Source organism: Urocitellus parryii, chromosome 8 (genome assembly GCF_045843805.1).
Source record: "Urocitellus parryii isolate mUroPar1 chromosome 8, mUroPar1.hap1, whole genome shotgun sequence".
In the NCBI taxonomy this organism is placed as follows: domain Eukaryota; kingdom Metazoa; phylum Chordata; class Mammalia; order Rodentia; family Sciuridae; genus Urocitellus; species Urocitellus parryii.
In genome coordinates, this window is record NC_135538.1 from 153,824,433 (window position 1) to 153,851,622 (window position 27,190).

General features: G+C 46.0%; 5 protein-coding genes and 1 non-coding gene across 6 annotated transcripts; 4 read left to right on the plus strand and 2 right to left on the minus strand.

Annotated features, from left to right (window-relative positions):
• The first annotated feature begins 6,320 nt into the window (after positions 1-6,320).
• Trnas-gcu (transfer RNA serine (anticodon GCU)) lies at positions 6,321-6,402 on the plus strand. Its single transcript has one exon. It is a non-coding gene; the product is annotated as a tRNA-Ser (tRNA).
• A 9,807-nt stretch (positions 6,403-16,209) lies between these two features.
• Positions 16,210-16,590, minus strand: LOC113201038 (histone H2B type 1-K). The gene has a single exon (XM_026414600.2). It carries the CDS (start codon positions 16,588-16,590, stop codon positions 16,210-16,212), a length of 381 nt encoding a protein of 126 aa, XP_026270385.1.
• A 281-nt stretch (positions 16,591-16,871) lies between these two features.
• LOC113201036 (histone H2A type 1) lies at positions 16,872-17,661 on the plus strand. Its single transcript, XM_026414598.2, has one exon. The coding sequence runs from the start codon at positions 16,895-16,897 to the stop codon at positions 17,285-17,287; it is 393 nt and encodes a 130-aa protein (XP_026270383.1). The 5' UTR covers positions 16,872-16,894; the 3' UTR covers positions 17,288-17,661.
• Positions 17,662-20,720: 3,059 nt separating this feature from the next.
• On the plus strand, positions 20,721-22,520 carry LOC113201017 (histone H4). Its single transcript, XM_026414583.2, has one exon. It carries the CDS (start codon positions 21,687-21,689, stop codon positions 21,996-21,998), a length of 312 nt encoding a protein of 103 aa, XP_026270368.2. The 5' UTR covers positions 20,721-21,686; the 3' UTR covers positions 21,999-22,520.
• Positions 22,521-22,618: 98 nt separating this feature from the next.
• On the minus strand, positions 22,619-25,211 carry LOC113201048 (histone H2B type 1-K). Its single transcript, XM_077802064.1, has 2 exons — positions 24,814-25,211; positions 22,619-24,353 (listed from the first exon to the last, which is right to left on the minus strand). Exon 1 carries the CDS (start codon positions 25,199-25,201, stop codon positions 24,821-24,823), a length of 381 nt encoding a protein of 126 aa, XP_077658190.1. The 5' UTR covers positions 25,202-25,211; the 3' UTR covers positions 22,619-24,353; positions 24,814-24,820.
• Positions 25,212-25,498: 287 nt separating this feature from the next.
• On the plus strand, positions 25,499-26,770 carry LOC113201051 (histone H2A type 1-J). The gene has a single exon (XM_026414618.2). It carries the CDS (start codon positions 25,500-25,502, stop codon positions 25,884-25,886), a length of 387 nt encoding a protein of 128 aa, XP_026270403.1. The 5' UTR covers position 25,499; the 3' UTR covers positions 25,887-26,770.
• The last annotated feature ends 420 nt before the right edge of the window (positions 26,771-27,190 follow it).

Genomic DNA, 27,190 nt, shown 5'->3' on the forward strand with positions numbered 1-27,190 from the left:
ATCTAAACATGCTCTAACGAGTAATCTCCTGATTTTGGTTACTGCACTCTGGTATGTGAGGTGATATTTTGTTTTTAAGAAAGAAACATTGAAGTTGGGAGTGGTGGCCCACACCTGGAACCCCAGGGACTTGAGAAGTGGGCAGGAGGATCACAAGCTCCAGGCCAGCTCCGCCACTTAGTGAGGCCCTGACCTGTCCCTACAGTGGGGAGAGAGCTCAGGGGCGAGGTGCTACTGGGATCAATCCCCAGAACAAGAAAGAGAAAGGAGAAAGAAGGAAAGAGAAGGGAAGGGGAGGGGGGAAGAGCTGGATGGGGTGCGTGGACTCAGGACTGAGCTGGGAAGTCCACCTTCCTGGGCAGTGAAGTGGGCAGGAGGTGGTGGGCTGACCACCTGCCCTGAGAGCAGACTTCTCTGGAGGCCCCTGAGACCCAGGTGCCCAGCAGAGACATGTGGAGCTCATTCTCCAGAGCAGATGCCCAGGCACAAAGTCCCAAGTCCCCATCAGAGTTGCACCCAGCCTCGAGCACGTCCCCTCCAGACCTCGGCATCAGGCCGCGCTGGGGCTCACGGACCTCGTCCTTCTGGACAGAACCCCAGTGGACCCTGCTGTCCTAACTCCTGGGAAGGGAAGCCCAGCGCTCTCTCTGGCAGAGTCAGTTCAGGCCCCCAGCTGGCAGAGTGGAGGGAGACGCCAGAAAGGCAGGGTGACCGCAGCCCTGCTCTCTGGGTGATGGCGGCCCAGGAAGGAGGAGGCAGGGCAGTGGGCACCGGCAGCAGAGCTCTGCACCTCCGCAGGGTGCCCCTCACCTCCCTGCCTCTCTGTGGGGCGGCCGTGGCTGGTGCACACAGTTCTCCCACTTCTCTCATGGGTTTCATCCACTTGCCATGTTCTCTCCTTGACGGTGGGAGTCATTCCGTTGGTTTGCTTTGGGGTTTTGTTTCTCTTGTTACCCTTCCCCTCCTTCCTGTCCTCTTCTCCATCTTGGCGAGTTTTATTGGTTTATTTTCTCTCCTCCGGGGTGCCACTGTCACCTCTCTCTGCTCTCTGTGCACACTTGGAATGTCCCACGCCTTGCGTTTCTGCTGTTCTCTGGAGCATTGCAGCAGCCGCTCTTGGAGCTCCCCGGTGGACACCGCTGCTGCCCCACCCCTCCTGCTGCTGGGGTCCCCAGTGCTCTGCGTGGCCTGTCCACACTGTTTTGGTGCTGGATGCGGCTCACCGCGGTGGACACGAGCTGCTGTGGACCTTGCTGACCACCCACACCTGCTGTGTGGTGACTGTGGCTGAGAAGCCGTCCTGGGCACGGGGTACTGTCCCTGGTACTGTCACCACTGGTTCTCCGAGAGCTGCTGGGGATCACTGGGACACTGCGAGTTCACAGGTGGAGGCCCTGCCGTGCACTACTCCACCTCCCAGCCACAAGGCAGCGCACCCACATCAAACCACCCTGCCCACCGACAGTCCCAGCAGACAGCAGGCCCTGGTCCCTTGGGTACATGCTGGGTTCACCTGGATCTGGTGTCACCTGTGTGTGCGGAGAAGATAATCAAAAGCAAAATTTGTTTCTGATCCATAAAGCCTGTCTAAAAAGGAGGAAAAGAAAAACGATTTTCTTGTTGAAAAATATTAAGCCAGAATGTCATGCACATCAAAAGTTATCCAGTGAAGCCAAGGCCGAAAGGCAGACATGACAGAAGCAAGTTTTAAAACCTCACCTTTGTGGCTGGGGACATATCTCAGTTGGCAGAGTGCTTGCCTCACATGTACAAGGCCCTGGGTTCAATCCCCAGTGCCAAAAAGAAAAAGAAAAAAAAAAAAAACTCACCTTTTACACTCACCTTTTACACTCAAATGGAGACAAGCCAGAAAACATATGTTCTCAAGATAAAGTGTAACGGAGCTTCAAGTAAGAGGACTGACTCCTCCACTTGGCAAACATGGTTCATCTGAAATTCACCTGGCCCTGAGGCGGACCCTGGGTTATCTTTGCCTTTATCACAAGATGAGTGCACCGCTCCCTTCAAGCCAGAGGACGGGCGGCTGGGGTTGAGGCTCAGAGGTAGAGCGCTCACCTAGCACACGCGAGGCCCTGGGTTCCATCCTCAGCACCACATAAAAAAATAAGTAAAATAAAGATATATGAGTTCACCTCTAAGTAAAAAATGAATAGTTAAAAAAAGGCAGAGGTTGGTTTTGCAGTGCGGAGCTTGGTCCCACGGGAGCACTCCAGGCCTCGAAGAAAAACATTCTGAGTTCTAATACTGTCAAGAGCATTACTTGGCTTTGAAAAAGATGTCCATACACTTCAAAGGGGCAAGGAAAAATTAGAATCACCTGATTTACATAGAAAATGCTCTAAAACAAGGAAGGGTGGATAAATGCCCTATTTCCTTTGTGTATCAAAGCTGACAAGTGTCCCCAGACCTTCCTCAGCATCACTGTGCCTGGACGTGGAGGATGAAGACAGTTCTCATACCCCAGGGCTGCTCTCCCTGGGAGCAGGAGTGGCCCTAGCCCTGTCAGGTGTCAGCTGCCCTCCAGGCAATGAGGGTCAAACCATCACAGGACAGGGCTGGGCTTTAAAAGGGAGGGTCCCTCTCATTTGGGCCCCATCTGCTGTCTAATAGTCAAGGGAGACAGCAATCAGTGATGGCAAAGACCCTGTGTGAACCTAGATGTCTCCTGTCCCCCCCATCCCGGGTGCATGCTAGGAACATGCCCTGAAGGCAGAGGCCCTGTGCTGGTCATCAGGCATCCCATCCCTGTGTTGGAAGAGCATCTTGGAAAAGAGGGGAGATGACTTATTCTGTTTTTCTGAAGCTGACCTCATTCTGATTCACCCTGGAAACTTGAGGAATTTGAAGAGAAGGCCAGAAAGTGGGAAATCTCACAAAAGCTTAGCTAGTTTTTCACTTTCTCACTGGACATTCTTCTATTTAAGTAATTAAACTCTAAATAAGACTCAAAAGCCTTTTGAGCCAAAAAAAAAAAAAAATGCAGTAATTGTGGAAGGGGAAGGAAATGGAGACTTCAGGGACTGAGGTTATGCATAAAGTTGGCTTCTCCCTGGCAGGGGTCACTGTGACCCCTGGAGTCCTGGCCACACAGAGCTGGTCCGCAGCACAGCCACCAGGTGAGGGTCTCCCTTCCTTGGTCTACTGCACGGTGCCGGGGGCATTTCCTCAGAAGTGTGGATTTTGCTTTTTCTCTTTGACTAAATGAGAGAGTCTGCCAGAGTCAGGACAGTCACTTCTCTGGTTTTAAAATATGTCCCTGGGCCAGGGAGATGAAGGGGCAGTTCCAACAGGGAGCTCTGGGAACCCTGAACCTCTGAGTTCCCTTCCCTGGGCCAGATGTCCTCAGAGAGCTCGGAGAGGCTGGGGCTCTGGGACACGTCAACTCTGTTCTTTCTCTCGGGAATCCGAGAGTCACAGCAACTCTTTGGGTCCTTAGAAAAGCTTGATGTCAGCCCATATTTTCACTTGCATCATGATTGTCACCATTAATTAGCTTTCATAAATGTCTTCACCTCTTTCTGGGTTTCACACATGAGCAAATGTTGTCTTCACCTGCCGCCGTCTGGCTGGGCACAAATCACGGCCACTCAAGCAGGAACAAACTTTATTTCCGAACTCCCGCGAATGCCACCCACGCGGCTTTCTCCGGGACACACCACACACCAACCAGAACTCCCTCCACCGGAACTTCACCAACCATCTCGAACTCCCCAGAATCCCCGCGAGAGCTCAACCGGAACTCAATGGGAACTCCGCGAGAACTCAAAAGTACTGGCAAAATGCTAGGAGCCATCCCAACTCGGCTGTGGCTCTCAACATTCTCCATTCAGTCTTTATTCCCTCGACGTGCAGGTGAGCATGGCTCTGTGTGCGCCTACCTGGAGGGCTTCTCTGCACCCATCCTTACGGTCTCTCCTGTCCTAACATATATCACAGTGTGAGTAAAGCCCATTCACTTCCTGCCAGTTTGATGGAGGAACCTGGTAGCAAAGGGTGTGTATAAAACTAGAGCTGCTCTTCAGAAAATTCCTGATACTTCTCAGGGGAGAAGGACACAGGGGCTGTGAGGCCATGCCTGATCTCCCTGGGCTCCCTCGCACCAAACCTGCCTGTAAGCCTAGGTTCATGCAGATGGTGCTGCCAGAGACCTTCAAGACAGGTACACATGCAAGGCAGCCCTGAAAGGCAGCAGGTGTGTGTGTGTGGGGGGGGGGGGCGCTTGAAGAAAGGCATCCCAAGGACACAGAACTGAATTCTGATGTGACAGGCACAGCAGTTGTAATAACTCTGGGGAATAAGTGGATGGACTGCTTATTCTGAGACGGGGTGCCATAAAGGTGACTACAGTCAATACACCTCAGTACCCCGAGCACTTACCAAACCTGTTCTTCTTTCACATCTTTTTAGTGACTCTTATTTTCCCAGGATTCTCTCACTTTCCCAGACTTTCATAGCCTCACACACCTCCCAGACACACCTCTCAGACAGAAGGAAGAATGACAGAGGAGGAATATTATCCCAAGTTGCATTAGGAACAGTGTCGTGAACTATTATAAAAGACAGGCTTTGCACTCGGAGAGATGTGCAGTGTCCCTTCCGGGCCTAACGCCCTGCAGCTGAAGCAGGTAAGCCCCTCCATTCCAGGCCCCGTTGTCTACAGTCAAATGTGAGATTAGTGTTGCTTGCTGCATAATACCAACTAAATTTAAAGAGTGTTACCTCAAATAATAATATCAGGCTGAAAAGCACCAGTAATGATTAATTCTCAAGAGAGAAACTGTGTTTTTAAATAAAAATCATTGCAGAAAGTCCGCCAAATGGCAGACCTACAAAGAACGAAGTTGACTTACTTGGATGGCACACCGTTAGGTGTAAGAAGAGAGAGCTGAGGAATGGATGCAGAAAGAAGACCTCTGAAGTAAGCACTCTGCACTTGGGGCCCTGGTAATAAAGTACATGTGCAAAGGCTGCCCCCTTGCAGCACAGTAACACACCAAAACTTAGGGGCAGAGACCTTGGGAAGCTAAAGATGCTGGCAGTCCTAATGCAGGACAGCACGGAGCCCGAGGAGAGCTGAGTGTCTCCCGGAGGCAGGCAGTCCTCTGTCTCTGAACCTCAGAGCACACACAGAGCTCTCTGATGAATCCAGATCCTGAACACAGGGCAAATAGGCTCCAGCTCATCTACAGGGACATCTGCTGAGAAGGGCCCCTGCATCTTGCTGGCCCAGGTGCCTACAGGTGCCAGAAGAGTGAAGGCCTAAGGCTCAGACCCTCTCAGCAACTATTTTGTATCCACGGAAAGAGAATGAAACCTGTGCTTCTTAGGAAATGTCACCCGGCACCGTGGGGAAAGCAGGACTCATGCCCACTCTCCTTGGTGGCTGGGTGCAGACAAGCTCTGCACCAGTCCTTTAACAAGGTGCAGCTCCCCCTGAGACACACAGGATGAGTCTCTTCCCTTCCTTCAAGTCCTTCTTTACACTCAGGAATGGAATCTAGGTGAGAGGTCCTAGCTCTTGAATAAAGACAGTTAATGAAACCCAGTTACTCCCATCACCACGTCACCGGGAGATGAGCCTGGGGTGACAATTGTGCTAACTGAGGAAGAGATGGGTTTCAGACCTGTCCTTGCGGCCTGTGCCTGCTGGCTGTACAAGGGGACCGCCCTGCGCTGGCAGCCTCCAGGCAGTTCCTGCATCTCTTCAGGATTAAAGTCATTTTCTCTCCCTTTAGAAGCGGTTTGGGGGGTTGCCTGGAGACTGGGTTTTGATCATCCTTGCTCAGGACACATACAATAGATAGCAGCATCAAGATTGGAACCCAAGAGCAGAGCCCCACCTCACACAGGGTGGCCTCTGCTGCTGGTCCACCTGCGCACTCCGGCCGGTCCCCCTTTCAGTCTGACTCACTGTCTCTGGATCTCACTCGGCTCACATTTAGCACAGAATGGAAAACCCGCCCAAGTAGGGGGACGGACCATAAATAACGAAGGTGACGCGGAGCCAGGAGTGGAGGTTGTGCCCCTAGCTTCCTCCCTGTCGCAGCCCAGCCTCAGCTGCACTGAGTGACCAACCGCCCTGCTGAGACCCGGGCTCCCAGGCGCAGAGGGCGACCCGGGCTGGGCCTGGCTGCCTGCGCGCACAGGTGTCTCCCAGCACAGCGGGCGCCTTGGCGCGCGGAGTCATCGCGCTTCCCGCGGGGCTGTGGCGGGTGGTGCGGACACTGGCCGGGTCCTCGGTCCAGTCCGTCAAGCACCTGCCTGAGCTAGTGTGGGGGAAAGCAGTGCCAGTGCCCCGTGACGAGGTGGCCGAGTGGTTAAGGCGATGGACTGCTAATCCATTGTGCTCTGCACGCGTGGGTTCGAATCCCACCCTCGTCGGAACTTTAGAAAGTGGGATTGGAGCTCAGTTCTGGCCAAGTGTATCAGGACCCCCTAAGTTCTCCTGGTTTAACGCATCACCACCCTCAGCTGGAGAGAAGCCCATTCCCACTAGTTTTACAAATTGCTAATGTGAGCAGTAAAATTCAGCAGAAAGACAAAGTCAGCAGACACCAAGGCAGAAATCCAATTAGATTCTCAAGATAAATCGACATTGAAGTGTGGCCCAGAAGAGATGGCCAGGGTTTTCATGGACCGTGCATAAATCCAAAAAATTTACTCTTGCAGACCCTCCCGGTTCTTCATATGCCTTGATAACTGTGCAGAGACAAAAATTCACTTGAGTGAGGGTCTGTCCTAAACACTTCCTTTTAAACTCTTGTTTTCATTTGCATTACAGCCCAAGGAGCTGATGTGCTACCATCCAGTTTACCAGGCTCCTGTTTTTGAAATGTCCAGTCTCTTAGGAGGATTGATGGTTTAAGGGATGGTTGTAGAAGTAGATCAAAGGCCCTGCACATCTCTGGCTGTGGCTGATGAGCAGCCAGGTTCTGTCCTCCCTCTTCTCAGTACCTCCGTCTGGACAGAAGGGACCCAGTTCCCCCAGAGACCCTGGCCAGACTGGAACAGTGGTGATTTATACACTTTATACCTAGACAAAGTGAAACAGACTGTTAGGGTCTGTAAACAAGTCAGGATGGTGCCTGGCAAAATGCCAGAGGGAGTGGTTTGTGAAGTAAGGCCAGTGAGCCATTAAGTGTGGAGATTCCTTATTGGTTGACTGATGTATCTAGTTTATGCTAATTAAGATAAGCTGTGCAAAATGTATAAATACCTCTGTTGTCCTACAATAAACGGCTCCCACTCCTGCTGTATCAATCTACACAAGTTGTTCCTCACCCCCCAGTTATTTTGCTGCAGCCAGCCAGGCTGCAGCAACAGACACAGCATATTCAAATGTATCTCAAGCCCACTTCATGGGTAGCATGGCTAGAATCTTTCAAATTCCATTTTCTATGTATTTTTGTTTGCTATAAGCCTATCAGACTGACTGCAAATATTTTTCCTGTTCTCAAATAATTTTTAAAATAATTCAATCATAGAAACTTTAAAAATACACTGAAGTTTATATTACTATAAAATATCCATGAAATTATCTCAGAACTTCATCTTTTCCATTTTGAAATTTCTATTTACAAAATAGCATTTTTTAAATCTTTAAACTTTTTCTCTTGGACCCTTACCCTGCATGCACAAGTCCATAAACGTTGTGCCAACTTAATCACATAGCAAGCACCTGAGCAGCCCTGGCAAAGGCCATGCAGTGGTGTCTGTCTCTGGCTAAGAGGACTCCAGTACAGTCATTGTCCCTTTCCCACAACAGCAACCACTGATGGACTTTGGCTTCCATTACTACTTTGCATTTTCTTATTATTTTAGCACCAATTTATTCTTAAATGCTAATCCTTACTTACACCTGAGCATTATATAAATAAAATCATATATATTTTCTACTTTTTGCTAATATTCCGTAATTTTCATTTTTCTGTGTCGCTGTCACTCCTCTATTGTGATTTTGTGTGGAATGCTACAGAGTGAATACTCTGCGACCTATTCATCACTTGTCTTCATTATCTCTCCAAGGAGGAAGCCGCCCTGGAGCTTAACACGTTTATCATCTTCTCATTTCTGAGACTTAGCCAGGTCCTCTGCTCAACGTCCCTCAGGACACGGCAACCAAGCGTGGGTCCAGCAACACCACGGTCAGAGTGGTCCCTGACCCCCTCGGGATGTGAGAGTCCCTGGGTGGGAGCGCCTGCTGTTTGGGGGCCACTCTCCATCCTGTCCTCCGCACTCTGCAGGACAGTCTCAGCAGAGTGGCTTGGTCCACACAGCCAGCCCGCCAGAAGAGCCAGGAGAGGGGCAAGACGGAGGTCACCACCTCCAAAACCTCATTTGGAAGCGCTTTCCCAAAGCATTCCATGCTCCTCTCAAAGCAGATTAGATGACTCCGAGGGCGCCTTTCCCCGAGGGTGTGGCTCTTCTCTCCCTGTAAACTCACACCACAGACACCCCACTGAAGAATGGGCGAGGGGTCTGAAAAGACAATTTTCTAAGAAGGACATAAAATGTCCAGCAGGTATGCGAGCAGGTGCCCAACATCTCTGATCATCTGGGAAATGTAAGTCAAAACCACCACAAGATGCCTCCTCATGCCTGTGAGGTTGTCCGCTCTCTAATGGACAATGCATAAAAAGTATTAGTGCAGGTGGGTGTGGAGAAAATAAATGATTTTTGATATAAAAATATGGCATTTTGGTTATTTTTTTATGCTGTTAGTAGGAATGCATTGCCATGACCCTTATGAAAAAGTATATGGAAATTCTACAAAGAATTAAAAAATGTCAACAAGACAATCTTAAGCAAAAAGAACAACTGGGTGGCATTATAGTATTATAGAACCAAAGCATATTACAAAACTGTGGTAAGGAGGACATCGTGGTGTTAGCGTAAGAAAGACTCATACATGATCGACAGTGTAGGGAGCTTGGAGAAACCCACGTCTGCAGCCACATGATCTTCAACAAAGGTGCTAGAAGAGGCCCGAGAAAAACAGCCTTTTCAAGAAAGCAGTGCTGGAAAACTTGCATACCCACTGAAGAACAATGAAGTCAGAGCCTCTCACCAGTTAAAACCAATTCCAAATGGATTAGAGACGTAAAGGACCCAAAACGGTAAAACTGGTAGATGTAAACAGGAAAGCCCTAGGCCACTGGAATGAACATGAATTGTTGAACAAGGTGAAGAGACAACCTACAGAATAGTTGAAAACATTTGCAATACATATGCTTCATGAAAATTTAATATTCAGATTGTATATAAAAAAACATAAAAATTCAATAGCAAGGGCTATGGGTAGACCTTACTGATGGAGTAATTTCCTAGCATTTGCAAAACTCTGTTTTCTATCCCAAACACTGAAGAACAAAAACATATACAATCAAACAAAAGAAAAATGTAAGACGAAATTCAATAGGAAAATAAACTAAAACTTCAGTTGTAAAAACAAAACAAAACAACAAGCCAAGATAAACAAATGCCCTGATTTAAAAATGGGCACCAGACTTATGTATGAATTTCTCAGAAGAACACATGATTGTTCAAGGTAATCACTAGGGTGAAGCAATAAGATCTCGTCTCACAAGCCCAGGTAGAGTGGGTGTTCTCAAAAAGACAAGAGACAACCAGTGTTGGCCAAGGTGGAGAGAAAGGGCCTTACAGACTGCAGGTGAGAGGGAAAGTAAATGGAGCTCTTAGGAAAACACTGTGCCGTTCCATAACACTGGCCGTAGGACTACCTTGTATCCAGGCATCCCACCAGTGGGCATGAATCCCAACCATCTTAAATCAGCTTCCTGAGGAGGCTCTGAAATCCTACCTTCATTGCAGTAGAAAAAGCCAACGAGGGAACCAAGTCCAGGGGCCATCAATGCATGCATGGATAGAAAACATCCGGTCGCCCTCATCTCACCGTGAACAAACAGCAACTCAAAATGAGCCAAAGACCTGAGAATTAGGCCAGAAACTATGCAACTCCGAGAGGAAAATGTAGGGTCAGCACTCCAGCAAGTAGGCCCAGCAAGGACTTTCTCAGCAGGACCCTAAAGCTCAGGAAAGAGTGCCAAGAGGTAACAAATGGGTCAGCATCAAATTAAAAACTTTCTGCACAGCAAGGAATAATTGAGAATGTGAAGAGGGAACCTATAGAGTGGGAGAGTCTTGCTAGCTACTCTCTGACAGAGGATGGATATCTGGAATATATAGAGAACTCAAAAAACTTCACAGCAAAATATCAAATAATTCAATTACTAAATGGGCAAATGAAATAAACAGACACTTCTCCAAAGAAGAAACATAGTGGACAACAAATACGTGAAAAAACGTTCAACATCATTAGCAATCAAAATGCAAATCAAAACTACACAGAGACTTCATCTCACATTACTCAGAAAGGCAGTCATCAGAAAAACAAATAATAGGCAGAGATATAGCTCAGTCGGTAGAGTCCCTGCCTTGCATGCACAAAGCCCTGGGTTCAATCCCCAGCACCATAAAAAGAAAAAAAAAAAAAGATAATAAATGCTGGAGAGGAAATGGAGAAGAAGTACCCTGATACTGCTGGTCAGACAGTAAACCACTAAGGAAATCAGAGTGGCTACCAGTGTGGAGGGTCCACCCAGCTGTACCACTCCTCGGTACTTAAACTGAAAATTTTGAAAATTTTAAATCATCATACTGCAGTGACACATGCATATCCATGTTTATAGCAGCACAATTCACAATATCCAAACTATGGAACCAGCTTAGGTGTCCATCAACAGATGAATAGATTTTTTAAAAAGGGGGGGGTGTATATATACATAAAATGACATTTTTTTCAGCCATAAAGAGAAATAAATTGTCATTTGCAGGAAAATGGATGGAATTGGAGACCATTATGTTAAGCAAAATAAGTCAAACTCAGAATGGAAAAGGTGGAGACTGTATGAAAAGGAAGTGGATGGTGGGGGAGGGAAAGGGGAGGTACTGGGGAATGGCACTGACAAATTCATGTCGTGTGCGTTGAAGAATATGTAACAATGAATCCTACTAGCAAGCCTGATTATAACGCACCAATAAAAAACTCAATCAAAAACTTTTAAATTGAGAAAAGAAACATAAAAAAACAGAAGTTATTGTTCTTTTAATTTTTATTTATTTATTTTAGTCATACATGACAGTAGAATGCATTTTGATATATAATACATACATGGAATGTACATACACCAATTATATTGTCTATTCTATTCTGCTGCCCTTCCTATCCTCCCTACTCCTCCCCTCCTCTAGAAGTTGTTGTTCTTTGATTCTCAGCTTTCTCTCTAAAGTGAAGATGACAAGATTCATGCAAAAACAGTACATTGGGTTTAACAAAACAGCATGAGGGACTCAGGTTAGCACCCTGGAAGCCCTGCCCAGGCAGTGGCAGTCAGCACTGCAAGGTCCTCAGTGAGCACACGGAGGAGAAGTGTCTGAGGCCACCTGGCTGCAAGTGCAGGGTTAAAGTGAGGAGTCAGGCAGCCAGCTGTGCACCCTTTCCTGGGGACTAGGGACCCTCTGCAGCATAGCCAGAGGGGAGACTTTGGACAGCGAAGAAGGATCCTAAACCAATCAGAAGAGAAAATAAAGTCTAGGTCAAAGATAAGCACAACTGTCCTTGCCCAGAAGACACAGTGTCCCCACCCTGGGAAAGCAAGGAGTGGCGTCACAGCATGGCCACCAGAGTGGCATCCTTCTGAGCCGAGGCCTTGTTGACTCCTGAGGAGAAGTCCTTAGAAGCAAGTGTTTCTCTTCCAGGAGAAACAGAAATCCAGATGGCTGAGAAGGGAAACCGGAAACAACATCCTGCCACTTGGAGCCCAGAGCTGACCAACCTGAGACTCTTTCCTAATCCAAGGCCTGAGTTCAGGCTTCAGAGAGGACAGGGCAGGCCTGCCTTCAAGAGATGTGCTGTGCCACTGCCTTATTTGGCATATAAAAGAAAGCAGATACTATGTTATCAATAATCGTTAATCAGAAACATTTAGGAAGAAGGAGACATCTGAGCCGCCACAAAACAAGTTTGTTTTGTTTGTTTTCCAGAAATGAAAACTCTGAATTCCACCAGAAACACTCACAGAAGGGCCATAGGAATGAGCATTCTCCTTGATCTTCTGAGTCATCCGCTGAAGGAGGTTCTTTCCCTTTTCTCAGCTGGCAGCAGCAGAAGGAAGGACTGTTACTCCATTGGTCCATGCCCAGGCTCTGTTCCACACAAGGGGATCAACACACCCTCCGCCAATCCCGAGTCTCCAGGAATTCGTGCTGGTGGGGAGGTGGGAAGGTGAAGCTGATAAGCCAACGAATTGGTAAGGAACACAGAACGTCAGATCTTGACACATTTTTATGACAAAAAAAGAGCAGTGAGTAGGGTCAGGAAAATCAGAGAGGGCAGCGCAGTACAGCAGGCAAAGAAGGTCAGCTGGCAGCACGGGCTCCTGGCGTCAGGACCACCGGGCCTTCCTTAAAGAGAAGGGGTCCCATCCCAAGAAGTAAGGCCAGCCCACAACCCCACAGTGGCTCTGCTGTGCCCCTTGGCAGCGCCCAGGGGAAGTCCACCCAGGCCCTTCCCCTCAAATATGAGCCGCCAGGGCTGCCAGGCGGGGTTCCCTCCTCAGGTCACAAGTGGAGGCCAAGGAGACCTTCGGCCACTGCGCCAGCTCACAGGAGGGGCTCCAGGCCACCGCGCCAGCGCACAGGAGGGGCTCCAGGACAGTGCGCCAGCTCACAGGAGGGGCTCCAGGACAGTGCGCCAGCTCACAGGAGGGGCTCCAGGACAGTGCGCCAGCTCACAGGAGGGGCTCCAGGACAGTGCGCCAGCTCACAGGAGGGGCTCCAGGTCAGGGCGCCAGCTCAAAGGAGGGGCTCCAGGCCAGGGCACCAGCTCACAGGAGGGGCTCCAGGCCACACCAGGCCACTGCGCCAGCTCACAGGAGGGGCTCCAGCACACAGGAAGGGCTCCAGCACACAGGAGGGGCTCCAGGCCACGTGCCAGCACACAGGAGGGGCTCCAAGCGAGGGGTGAGGAAAGCAACGTGCAGAATGGTGCGAGGAACACGAGGCCACCGGCCAGCTGCATCAAAGGGTGGACAGAGTCCACATTTGCGTTTGTCTCTGTACAAGGACGTTTCAGATGGGAGCACAGGAAACTAATAAATAACTAATAATAAACGAATAAACGTAGAATATCGAAGACAAACACAGCAGAGGGCAGAGAATGCAGTGAACTGGTATGACTCTGACTACCCCAGGGAAGGAGCCGGGCCTTCTGACGTGTGCAGAGGCCCTGGGGGCCTGTAACAGGAGGAAAGGAATGGCCAGCACGGGCAGTGAGTCCAGGGAAGCCCGTCTGTTTGCTAACTGGCCCTCGCACTTCCTACCTTGGCTCCCACCACAGACCCAGGGCCAGGAGCCCTGAATTCAGAAGCTGATGGGGACAGAGTAAAGGCAGCCTGGGTTGGGATTTCTCAGACAGGGGCTGTTCCTAGGACGCAGCCTTGAGCCAGGTCTTCAGAGGCCAAGGCCCGTGGGGGAGCCAGTCAGAAGGGCTGAGAAGAGCCTGACCAGAGTGGGACCAAGGAAGGCATCTTTGTCAGGTAGATGGGGAAGTGAGCATTTGTGGACGATTGGGAATGGAATTAACTGTGTTCTTGGTATATGCCATTATTACCCGCAGCTAATGAAACGGCTGATGGAAACCATAAACACATTCAGCTGCATTACCCTAAAGGGCCACAAGATGGCGACATGTTCCTTAATGACTTCAGGATGGACAAGGGTCAGTGGGCCAGCTCCTCCCCATGCTGACAACTGATTCCAGTTCTCTTCCTGTGGTTCCCTTAGTTCATTGGCTGGAATTTCTCTGCACCCATGCTTGGTTCCTTTCAGTGTGGCTCCATTGTAAAACAAAACAGAAATATGTTCATTGATTGGGCAACATTTTTAAATTATTTTTAGGGGGTTCAGCATGGAGGGCTATGGAAAAACTGTAGTACAAGTTAGGCAAAAGCAGAGAGAATACTGTACTTCCAAGTGCAGAACACATACACCTCAATTGCCAGCCTGTTGTCCTTGATCTTTCATTACCCAACCCACACAGGCTGGGAGGCAGGGTAAAGAAATCCCAAATGCCATTTCAATCATGAATATTTTCATAAACAACCTCATAGACATGAATGTAAAGAAAAAATATGAGCTCACTTAAGAAAACTTAAAAATTACTTGTAACATTACCCAATACCTAGTCCTTAAAAAAAAATCTCTATTTGCCTCAAATTTTTTTTACAATGATTTTGTCTGAGTGTGGATCCCCCCAAGGTCCACACATGGTATCTGGTTCCTCTTCTTAAATATCTCTAATCCATAACACCTACCCAAACCTCCAAGCAGCCATCTTTACTCTTTCGAAAAGGAACTCAGAGCTTGTATTAATTAGCTTTTCATGACTGTGACCAAAATAACCAACAAGAATAACTTTAAAAAGGAAAAGTTTATTTGGGCTCATGGTTTCAGAGGTCTCTGTCCATGGATGGCTCACTCCGTTGCTCTGGGCCCAAGAGGAGGCAGCAGATCCTGGTCACAAGGAAGAGGCAGGACATGTCCCTAGTGACCCATCTCCTTCCAGCCATACCTGCCCTCCTAGTTACCACCCAGTCCATGCAAGCTAGGGTGGTCTGCTTGGGTTACAGCTCACCACCCACTCACCTCACCTCTGAACATCCCTGCACTAATGAGTTTTTGGGGAGGGGGGCGGAGGACACCTCATACCAAACCATAATGGAAGATTGATATGGGTGGTGGGAATTCTCACTGATCATAGATCATTGCTTTTAGATTGTTTCTATCATTGCCTTTAGATTGTTCTATGACAAATGCTTGGGGTGTGTGTGGGGGGGGGGTAGGTGTTTTCTAAAAAGGAAAAAAAAAATAGAATCCTGTAAATTCACTTTTATTCAGATTAAAGTTAAAAGTATTCTTAATGTCTGTAAATTTGTAATTGAAACTTAATCTACAAATCTTAACTCCATATACAATGAAAAATAATTTATTTCCTATATTAATAGGCAAAATACTAAAGGCACCTGACAGTTCACTATTCTGAATTAGGAAACAGGGAAAGGGAGATTGTTAGAATAGGAAACTGTGGGGCAGGAATGCAGCATTGTGGGCTCTCCTCAGTGATTAAGGTGTATGGTGGGGATCAGTTACATAGATCTGATAATGTGCAGGTAACACAGGGATGCACAGACATGCCCTCTGGTTTCCCAGTGGCACGTGTACAGTAGTTTCCACAATAAGATGCACTTGCCAACAACCAAGGAAACCATCAATAACACATGAAACAAGTTCCACAGGAATCCTCATTTTAAAATTAAAATTCAAAATTTCCACTCCACTTTCACGTGCAGACAGAGTAGCCTAATGTGCAGAAAGAAATGTAACCTAAATAGGTTTGCTTATCATTCAGTAGTTATCAGGAAAAGTCCTCCAAAATCATGGCTTAGAATAAGACATCTTAATCATTGAATAATTTTCAAAACTATTTTGTGCATTCATCATTCAAAATTTGTTCGCTTAGATAAAACAGTAACTTGAAACTGGCTACTACTTTTAAACCAAAACTAGTCACAAGGAAAGCTCCCCATGGCTTATATACACCGTGGTTTAAAATATTTGGGAGTGATTGGGTCAAGTGAGACCTGCAAACCCGTTCTCTTTTTCCCTCTGCAGCTTTCCTGACTGCACTAAGGGAGGTAATCCGTTAGAATTGATATTCCGGACTCCGTGACGTCCTGAAAGAATTTGGGAAACTTGCAAACTCAAAAGCAAGACTAACCCAGTCTGCGAGCTGCGCGCGCGTGCGCGCGGGTCCCATATCTCGGCAACCAATCAGAATGTAAAGGCAAAAGCGCCGCCAGCGCGGGGAATTTAAAAAATCCCGCGCAGTATCTGCAAGCCAGCCGAGACCCATACCACCTAGGCGGCGCCCTTGTGCCGTAGAGCGGTAGCACTTAGGTCCAATTAGAACGTGGACACTAAACCGCTACTTACCTCACGATTAGCCAGACCCGGTAGTAGACCAAAATGATAGACAAGCAGCAGCTCTCTAAGAAATGTGGGTGGCTCTTAAAAGAGCCGTTAGGTTTGAACTTGCAACTAATTCCCCGGTTACTTGGCGCTGGTGTACTTGGTGACCGCCTTGGTGCCCTCCGACACGGCGTGCTTGGCCAGCTCCCCGGGCAGCAGCAGGCGAACCGCCGTCTGGATCTCCCGGGACGTGATGGTCGAGCGCTTGTTGTAGTGCGCCAGGCGCGAGGCCTCGCCCGCGATGCGCTCGAAGATGTCGTTCACGAAGGAGTTCATGATGCCCATGGCCTTGGACGAGATGCCGGTGTCGGGGTGCACCTGCTTGAGCACCTTGTACACGTAGACGGAGTAGCTCTCCTTGCGGCTGCGCTTGCGCTTCTTGCCGTCCTTCTTCTGCGCCTTGGTCACCGCCTTCTTGGAGCCCTTCTTCGGGGCAGGAGCGGACTTCGCTGGCTCAGGCATGGTCGAAGAGGAGAAGTTTCAATGTAAAGCTAGAGGCACGGTGCGGCTTTATATAGAACCTTGTACGCAAATAAGGTGGAGTTAAAGCCTGTTTCTCATTGGTGGTTGTTCAGATGAATGTCAGAAGGTAGCTTTCTCCAATCCGAATGCGTAAATTCCAAAGTCGCTTTTCTATTGGTTGAAACGAAGTTACAATTTCGGCCAATGACAAGTCTAATTCTTCTTGCCTGTTAATAACTATAAAAGATGAAGCAAATGCACTTTCGTTTACGGTAGTTTGCGGTGAGATCGACGAACTAACGCTATGTCTGGACGCGGCAAGCAGGGTGGCAAGGCTCGCGCCAAGGCCAAGACGCGCTCCTCCCGCGCCGGCCTGCAGTTCCCGGTAGGGCGAGTCCACCGTCTCCTGCGCAAGGGCAACTATGCCGAGCGGGTCGGGGCCGGCGCGCCCGTCTACCTGGCGGCGGTGCTCGAGTACCTGACGGCCGAGATCCTGGAGCTGGCTGGCAACGCGGCCCGCGACAACAAGAAGACGCGCATCATCCCGCGCCACCTGCAGCTGGCCATCCGCAACGATGAGGAGCTCAACAAGCTGCTGGGCAAAGTGACCATCGCGCAGGGCGGTGTCCTGCCCAACATCCAGGCCGTGCTGCTGCCCAAGAAGACCGAGAGTCACCACAAGGCCAAGGGCAAGTAACGCCCTGTATTGGCTTGCGACAAACCGAATCCAAACCAAAGGCTCTTTTCAGAGCCACTCACTGCTTCTCAGAAGGAACTGAACACTGGCTGAAGGAGAGATGTCTGGGAAAGTTAAGGCTTGGCGCTGTGTTGCGCTGCCCAAGTGAAGCTGTACAGCTAAGGCCTCGGCAGGCTACCTAGCCCTTACTAGGAGGACACCAACTTCTGCCATCCTTTTGCAGGTCACCATCGCACACAACACGTTTCAGCTCAACTTAGTGGTCAGCAAAGAGTTTAAAGTGTGTCTGGATCTAAGGTTAAAACTGAAGTTTTGTTTGTCTACCCCATTGTTCAGCTTTAATTTTTTTACTGAAAACTATCTGGGACGGCATTAATAGGAGAAAAACATGTTTATTTAATGTAGTTTTATGCACAGTCGTAAATGTATAAATCTGGATGTTAGACATTTGGACATTGCATAAATATTCACATCCTTTTCTATTCCATGTGTTTAACCCACTTTTCAATCTAGTATAAATATGATTTATGAAATAGAAGTGTTAATGATACCCAGCAATGATAGGCACTGAAATGGCCCCTCAAAACTAAAATATATACTTGGCTTTTGGTAGAATTTTTAGAAGCTGTGTTAACTATCAACTTTATTCAGTATTCAGTCCTGCCTTAAATGTTTTCCACTTTACTAGTTTAATTAAATTAATAAGTAAACATGCAGTAGTGAGAGGTGCAAGATGTATTCTGTAAGTGTAAAGAAGTTTGCTGCCAGATTTGTAACATAAACGAATGTGATTGGAATCACTTTGGCCAAAGGAAAGTATAATAAATGAATAGAGTTTGTTGAGGGAGGGGTGAAGAATGTGAGAATTCAAGGGAAATACCTTGATTTAAAGTAAGTTCATTTGGGTAATTGCCATGTTAGAAAAAAGCCTGAAAAGCATCACTTTTTTTAAATAATTCTAGGTATTTGTAGAAAAATCAAACACTTCTGGCTATAAAGCTTAGAAATAAAGAAGATAACAAGCTTGTCAAACCTCCATTGCAAGGGTGGTAAAATTTTGCTTCTACCCAGGGAAGGGCTTAGTAGCTAGGTCTGAGAAACACAGAAGAAACAGGAGAAAAGCATACAAGTTTCTTTAATGTAAGTTTTATGTGACAAGAGCGCAGTCATAAGGAATTGAAAGTAACAAGGTTAATCTTGGAAAAGCAACAAAACTGTGGAAGAAGACTAAAGCATCACATTTTTAAAATAATTAGGAATTACCTTAACAAGATCTTCAAGAGTTCTCTCTGGCCTCAACTTCCTGTCCATGCTGGCCGGACTTCTTCCAGGATAGAAAGGAGTCACCAGAGAGCACTTCTTGCACCTGTGGCTTTAATTGCCTTCCTCTCAAAATAACCCCTATGCCAAGTGGTATACTTTGTTGTGGCAGATTCTCCCACCTTCACCATCTATTGCTGTCCTTATGACTTGCTGTGCAAAAAACCTATGAAATCAAGTAAGGATAGAGGCTTCCTGTTGATGGAAATTGTACTGATGTTTTATGTCTTTAAAATATGTTCCAGTTAATATTGGAGAAATGTAACAAAAAAAAACCAAAACTCCCCCAATGAAGAGAAAGAACTTTATTTTTGAATAAACATTGAGCCAGCATTAAACACTAATCGCAGGCAATCTTATAAACAGCTTGCAAAGGCAAAGGAATTTGTCTTTTATGTAGCTACATTAAGTTGATCTCAAAACTAGGGGTCAGGTGACAGCTGAAGTTAGACCATCTCCATCTGGAAACTGAGGAAATCTAATTATATTCCTTGTTAACTACTACATTTCGAAGAGATGACTCTCCAGTCCTTGAAAAAATACTCCTGCATTTTGAAGCTGAATAAAAAGATTTCCATACATTTGAAAATGCTAGAAAACCTCTAAGTGGAAGAAAGCCTCTTATTTGCAAGAGAAAATTAAGCCTTTTATTTTTAACATGTCTTTGCCCTTAAACTAACTTGTTAGTTTGCCTATGTGATCTACCTTCTCTATAATTTAGGTGGAATTTGGCTACATTTATTGTTGAATCATTTTTGTTTTTGTTTTTCCAAAAGTGTTCAGCAATTTTCCTTTTTATTGAAACATAAGATACAGAAAATCTCAAATTTTTCATTGAAAAGTTTATTTTCATTTACTTACATTTTTATTTATTTTATGAGATTTAAGTGTAATACTATGGATATACTATATAGTGCACACCAGTAATCTCACTGGCTCAGGAGACTGAGGCAGTAGGATCACAAATTCAAAGTCGCCTCAGCAATTTGTGAGCCCTAAGCAATTTAGCAAAACCCTGTCTCAAAAGAAAAAAAGGGCGGGGGGGGGGGGGGGCGGCTGGAGATATGGCTCAAAAACTAAGTGCTACTGAGTACCCATCCCTGGCACCAAAAAAGGAGAAGAAAAAAAAAGAAAGAAAATACTGTAATGCAACTTTGCTCTAAGGGATCTCTCATTAAAAGGTAGAAAAGTCACGGGATAACAAGGAATCACAAGTTACTGGTGGAAGAAGTGATTAAAATGTCTCAATGGTAAGGGACAGAGAGACCCAATCTAGGAGTGCTGGAAACATGAGATTAAGGGAATAATTTGAACTGGGCCTTTTGTACTGACCCCCACGTGCTTTCTTTTTAAGAAGCTATTTACCTGCAGTCCTGCCTGTCTTACCTGGACAGGTATGTTACATTCCTCAGCAAACTGCCTATTATCTGCAGGGAAAATGCAGGCCTGAAATAACATCGAGTCACTCTAAAGAGGGAGATTTTGTGACCCTTTCAAAATCCAGATGCCAGAACTCACGAAAATAAGGATAATTCCAACTAGCCATAAAATCAGTAAGAACTGGTGAGCAAGGGCCAAAGTGACCAAGAGTTATTAATGTAGTGGGGACTTAAAAGTCTGATGTCATCCTGAAGTCAAAAAACAAAAAGTGATCTGGGAAAGACTCTCTGGAAACTTCCCTAGGACCCACCCCACCCCCCAAAAAAACTGGAGGGCAGGAGAGGAGGAGAGGTCCTCTCAGAGAATCCACTATCTCCCTTGAAAGTATCACCTTTCCACCTTTTGCAGCCCTTCTAAGAAACTGTTACAGAGCAAGATAACTGAAATCTGATTTGATCCCAAGAATTATCTGTTTCCCAGAACGTTCCAGCCCTGTGACAGCCAGACATCAGCAAAGTAAAATGACATTATTTTAATCAAGTATATGCAGCCAAAAGCATGTTAAATAATAAGTACTTGAATAAAAACTGTCTTAGAAAGATAAAAGCATACTCACTCTTCCTTGCATTTGAATTTTTTACTTTTTCATTAATGAAGACAATAGCTCTTGTAATTATACAAGATATTTTTAAATTTAATACATATTATTAAAAAAAAAAAAACCCTACTGTGAAACACATTCATTGATAGATTCAGTATTTTTCAGGTTGGGAGTTCACAATATTTCAAAGGCAGCAAATTTACCCAAATAAATATAAAGATTTAACAATTTCAAACAAAATCCTAAAAGATTTCATTATTGTAAGTGAACTATTTGTAATTTCAAAAAGTATAAATGGTGACAATAGTATAAAATTATTTTGAATAATTATGTGAGTGGGAATTACACTGTCAAAAACTACGATAGTCTTCAATGCTACAAATAATCATAATTACTCCAACACTACACATAATTAATCAATTGAGCAGAAATGTCATCATTTTAATTGAAACATTCAATACACTGTAAAATGATTCTTCAAATCTGGAAGGAAAATAGTTAATATTGCACTGCTTGGCCAGTCGGTTAACTGTCTAAAAACTTCTCTTTACAAGAAATAAAATCCAAATTATAATGGATTAGTAATCACCGTTGGAATCCTTCAAAAACAGTCTACCTTTGCGGGAAGATACTTTGGCAGTACAACCTAAGGGAGCTTAGAAGTCTGACTTTTATTAGTCCACCTATTCTGTTTCTAAAAGTTGGCCTATGGAGTCCATTCACACGGCACAGAAAGGAGAAAAACTACAAATACCCCAGTCATTGCACACGCTGCTTAAGACCTGTGCAACAGGCAGAGGAAAGAACAGAGTATTTTCGCTTTTCACGTATATTCGACAACTTTAGAGTTTTGTTGTTTGCGGATAGGACAAGAATAACATTAACTGAAAAAAGTTAATAGATCAAATCTTTAAGATTAAAACGAACCGAAAGTAAATTGCAGCACTGTGGGCTCGGGCGCCTCAAGGCCCCTCCCCCTACCCGGAGGGCCTTCCCGCCACCGCGCTTTCAGTTTTCACTCCGGTCCGCCGAGCTGACCTATAAAATAGTGCCTCCGACCAAACCCGACAGTCTTCCACCTTCTTCCTTCGGTTCAGTATGTCTGGTCGTGGCAAGGGAGGGAAAGGCCTGGGCAAGGGCGGCGCCAAGCGCCACCGCAAGGTGCTGCGCGACAACATCCAGGGCATCACCAAGCCCGCCATCCGCCGCCTGGCCCGCCGTGGCGGCGTCAAGCGCATCTCGGGGCTCATCTACGAGGAGACCCGCGGCGTGCTCAAGGTGTTCCTGGAGAACGTGATCCGCGACGCCGTCACCTACACGGAGCACGCCAAGCGCAAGACGGTCACGGCCATGGACGTGGTCTACGCGCTCAAGCGCCAGGGCCGCACCCTCTACGGCTTCGGCGGCTGAGCGTCCTGGTGCCGCCGTCGCCTGCTTTTCTCAACTAAAGGCCCTTTTCAGGGCCGCACACCTTCAATGAAAGAGTTGCAGGCTGACACGCCCGCGTCTGGGGTTCTCGGGGAAGGAGTCTCTGCTCCGTCTAGAGGACAGTCATCTGTTCGGTTTTCAAGTGTTGCCCCATTTACATTCTTCATACACTTTGAACTTCATTTGGGAATACAAAACTGCAAGCATCAATTAGGGGGTAAAAGGCTTAGCTTTGTGATTAGGTGTTGAGGCAAATGAAAATAGTGAAATTGAGAGAATGCTTAGGATGTTAAAATGTGTGTCAAATGCTTCACATGGGTTACTATATGCAATATTCTAATCAATGTTTATATTTCATTTAAATGGGTGCTGGTTTGGTTTTGGGTAATATTTATACTTGAGAACTTAGATTCATAAATCTGAATAATTCAACTTACAACAACTAAATACAGACCAAGAATTCCATGAACATTTTATAATTTTGATGTACTGTAAAAGTGTAAAATTCACACCATATTTTGAAATCTTGAAATAAAAAAACAAAGCAATGCAATGAATGCAATAAAGATTCATTTAATAAATTCTGTATATGCTGAAATAACATGCTGGGTCAAACAGAACATTAAAATTTTTTTTTTTTTACTTATTTAAAAATATGGGTGCTAGAAAAATAAAAATTGTGTGTATTACATTACATTTCTATAACAGTGCCTATTAGAGTAACAAATTGGCTTTAAGCTTTCAGACACAAATATATGAATAGTTCAGAGACTGGAACAATAAAATGAAGATAGAATTTCTTTTTCCTCCACTAATTATTCCTGAAAATGAAGTCTTCCAGTTCTACTCAGACCTAAGGTGATAAATAAAGCACGGTGACATATTACACTACTCATGGGCACAGAGCTGTGGAATTTGTCCTGTCTTAAGTACTCAGTAAATATGCCTAAGGTTTTCCCTGCTATTCAGTGAATAAAGCCATGCCATTTTCTTGGTCTATAGACTAAATATGTGATTGCCAAGTTATGAACCAGAGTTAAATAAACCTCCATATCTCCATTGCAAGCTTCTCCTGGTTTCCCAGTCTGGCAGAACCAGGAGCTGTAACTGTTGGTGTAATTCTGGACACTATAACAATTTCCAGACTGAATTGCTATGGCACAATCACAACTGTTCTAAAGCATGAACTACTTACTCATGACAAAATAATTTTAGGAGATAGTAAGCACACTTAACTTTTTGATAATTTAAGAGATTATAAAGATACAAGCAGTCTTATTCTTGTTCTAAATGAAATCAAGTTATTAATACTTGTCGAAAGAGGAAAAGACTGACGTACATGAGTGGTACAATAGGGGGAAACAAGGGCATAACAGATCCTTGTTCTACCTCTCCTAATTTGAGCAAATTATTTAAGCACTGTGCACAGCTTTGTTAATTGTGACAGAACATTGACCTTAACTTTGTGATTCTTTCTAGCTGTTTTATTCTGAACTAGCCAGAGAAACAAAAGGAGATCCAGGTGAAAATAATGAGGAAAGAGGTACTGGTGAAAGTTATGGTTAAACTTCCATTCATGTTTTCTATTAAAATAAAATGCACTTTCAGAATTCTGGAACAGGAGCAAAAAAGTCTGAAAGTAAACTTTGTAAAGCCAAGATACAGCTTTTGCAAAAATGGTTATAAGCCTGTTATTAATGACAGCGGCACACCAGTTATACAGTTCCAGGCCAAAACCAAAAATCTAAAAAATAGCAAAATATACCTTGTAGGTGGAATTCATCACCACCATTGGTGTATTTTAGTCAAACTACCAAAATCCTACATAGCTAGGGCCTGCAATACTCATTGAAGAAAGTAAGGTAATGTAATGCAAACATTTCCTTTAGTATCCCATTCTTCCCCTTGAAATCTAACCAGGCAGTGCCATTACCCTGGTAGTTTTCTCCCATCGGCCTAGGGGTCAAACAGCTCCAAAGATGCTATCCAAAGATGTCCTGGCAGGGAAACCAGTCTGTAGAAAGTTCAAATTACACTCACACCTCTCCTCACTTATGAGGCACTCTGCCCTTCCGTTGCTTATGCCCTTGCTCTTCAAAAAAAGACATTTCTTCCAAGTCTTTGTAGGTGACTTTCCACAATTGAAAATGTAAGTAATAACCTCCACATCAGATGATAATACATCACAGGCACATATACAGAACAGTGCTTGGAATGTTGATAAAAACTGTGTTGAAATTATTTGAGGGCTGGGGTTATGGCTCAGAGGTAAAGGGCTCACCTAGCACTAGTGAGGTACTGGGTTCAATCCTCAGCACTAAAGATTGTGTTGCCCACCTGTAACTAAAAAGTAAATCTTTTTATCAAATGTAACCCATAAATCACTGATAGAATAAGACCTGGATAAACAGTGAACTTATCTACCCTGTTAATCCCCAACACACTTCCAAAAGAGCAGACAACTCATTACATTATGTTCACTCGGTATACCCGACTAAGAATTTTTTAATTAGTAAGCAAAAACTCTAGTCCAGGTAACGTAACCACCGCCGTTTTGTTAAGAGTCACGCAAAACGCCACAAAGCAAATTTTAGTTCAAGATGATTGTGAAGCTCCCCTGCAAAACCCTAGTCCCGAGACAAGAGACGAACACCATTCCTAACTACCGTGTAATGGAAAACTTCGGACACTTTTAGACTCAGCCTAACAAAGATCAGAAGACACATTTGCAGTTCTGATATTGAAAATGTAGGTGGCTCTTAAAAGAGCCTTTGGGGTTAGGTGCAAAGACGCTTACATGGCATTTACTTGGCGCTGGTGTACTTGGTGACCGCCTTGGTGCCCTCCGACACGGCGTGCTTGGCCAGCTCCCCGGGCAGCAGCAGGCGAACCGCCGTCTGGATCTCCCGGGACGTGATGGTCGAGCGCTTGTTGTAGTGCGCCAGGCGCGAGGCCTCGCCCGCGATGCGCTCGAAGATGTCGTTCACGAAGGAGTTCATGATGCCCATGGCCTTGGACGAGATGCCGGTGTCGGGGTGCACCTGCTTAAGCACCTTGTACACGTAGACCGAGTAGCTCTCCTTGCGGCTGCGCTTGCGCTTCTTGCCGTCCTTCTTCTGCGCCTTGGTCACCGCCTTCTTGGAGCCCTTCTTCGGGGCAGGAGCGGACTTCGCTGGCTCAGGCATCGTGGAAGAGCAGAAGCTGCAAAGCAAAGCTAGAGGCACGGTGCGGCTTTATATAGATCCTTGTACGCAAATAAGGTGGAGTTAAAGCCTGTTTCTCATTGGCGGTTGTTCTGATGAACGTCAGAAGTTAGTTTTGCCCAATCAGAATGCGTAAATTTCAAAGACGCTTTTCTATTGGTTGGAATGAAGTTACAATTTCAACCAATGACAAGTCTACTTTTTCGCGCCCAATAGTGGTTATAAAAGGTGCCGCTTTGGCGTTTGGTCTTAGGACCTTTTGCTGCTAGTTTGGCGAGATATGTCTGGACGTGGTAAGCAAGGCGGTAAAGCCCGCGCCAAGGCTAAGACGCGCTCTTCCCGAGCCGGCCTGCAGTTCCCGGTAGGGCGAGTCCACCGTCTCCTGCGCAAGGGCAACTATGCCGAGCGGGTCGGGGCCGGCGCGCCCGTCTACCTGGCGGCGGTGCTCGAGTACCTGACGGCCGAGATCCTGGAGCTGGCTGGCAACGCGGCCCGCGACAACAAGAAGACGCGCATCATCCCTCGCCACCTGCAGCTGGCCATCCGCAACGACGAGGAGCTCAACAAGCTGCTGGGCAAAGTGACCATCGCGCAGGGCGGTGTCCTGCCCAACATCCAGGCCGTGCTGCTGCCCAAGAAGACGGAAAGCCACCACAAGACCAAATAAGGAGCGAGGTTGGAAATATCGCAAAACAAAGGCTCTTTTCAGAGCCACCCTAAACTGTCCTTGAAGAAGCTGTTGGCACTGTTTGCACTCTTGTTGCACAACATTTGTGGGAGGCAATTTTCTTACGTTGAGTTGAGAAGCACAGGGATGTAGTGGTCCAGTAGCAGTAAGTGGGGGTAGTCAAATTCTACAACTGGTTGAAACACGAGTGGCAATATTAAACTCCAGGATGTACTGACTAAAAAAGTAAATTGAGCATGGCGGTCTTGTGTAAATGGGGGTCACCTGCTTGAGTGACAAGGAGTAACTTTGCAGAGGATGGAATTGACACTTCATTAGTCGCTTAGATTCTGGAAACGAAGTTGATGTGCTAAAAAACAAATTTCCTAAGAACCCTGTTGACCCATTGATCCCATTTGTTTGTTTGCAACAGGTGTTTACTTGTTGCTAAGGATAAAGCAACCTGGAAAGTCTGCCTCCCTAGGAATTTCTTCTGGGTGGGGATGATAAGCTTGTCAAGGTGTACTAGGCCAGGTGATGCACATCAATTATAACCAGCTACAAAGCTACAGGGACTACCATAAGGTTACCAAAATGACCTTGAAGGTGTTACTTGAGATTCTTACATTGACACAAAGGCAGGAGGCTTATTGGGACTGAGTATTTCGGGAAGAGGGAACTGAATGCAAGGGCCTTGAGACAATGATGTTTTTTGGGTGGGAATCTCAGCAGGTTTTTACACAGAGCCCCAGATGTGTCACTCCATTACCATATGTTTTTTCTTGTAATTGTCATTTTATTCAACAGACTTCTGCAAGTAAAGATGGGAATAGCAGATAAATCTGGCTGTATATTTAATTGTAAACTGTCCTAGTAAATCTTTCAGCTTGTGAACCACATGATAAATACTATTTTTATGGAGTCCCTTAAGTAGCTTGGATTCCATACTTTTTCTATTTTGTGTTATCAAAATTTTAAGCCTCAGACTGCTGCTGCTGACTGCTCTTCCACATTGACATGCTCTACACAGCCCTGTACTTTGGGTCCTCTCCCCTGTTCCTACCCCAACTTGATATGGCTTGCTTTCACTTCACATGAAACTATAAAACTATACGTAATTATTCCATGATGGCTCTCACTTCCTAAAGGCCCACCTCTTAATACTCACATATTGAAGCCAGAATTAGGAAGTTAGCAGAGATAGGTAAATCCAGTCAGGTCGATCAAGGAGGCCAGGTGACTGACTCCAAGAAATTAGAGACTGCCCCTGGAGGGATTGAGATGTTAATTCCTTCAGAGTTCTT

Excerpts from the sequence above, each read along its gene's own strand:
- LOC113201051 (XM_026414618.2), top strand. The coding sequence starts at position 25,500 with ATGTCTGGACGTGGTAAGCAAGGCGGTAAAGCCCGCGCCAAGGCTAAG.
- LOC113201036 (XM_026414598.2), top strand. The coding sequence starts at position 16,895 with ATGTCTGGACGCGGCAAGCAGGGTGGCAAGGCTCGCGCCAAGGCCAAG.
- LOC113201038 (XM_026414600.2), bottom strand. The coding sequence starts at position 16,590 with ATGCCTGAGCCAGCGAAGTCCGCTCCTGCCCCGAAGAAGGGCTCCAAG.
- LOC113201048 (XM_077802064.1), bottom strand. The coding sequence starts at position 25,201 with ATGCCTGAGCCAGCGAAGTCCGCTCCTGCCCCGAAGAAGGGCTCCAAG.
- LOC113201017 (XM_026414583.2), top strand. The coding sequence starts at position 21,687 with ATGTCTGGTCGTGGCAAGGGAGGGAAAGGCCTGGGCAAGGGCGGCGCC.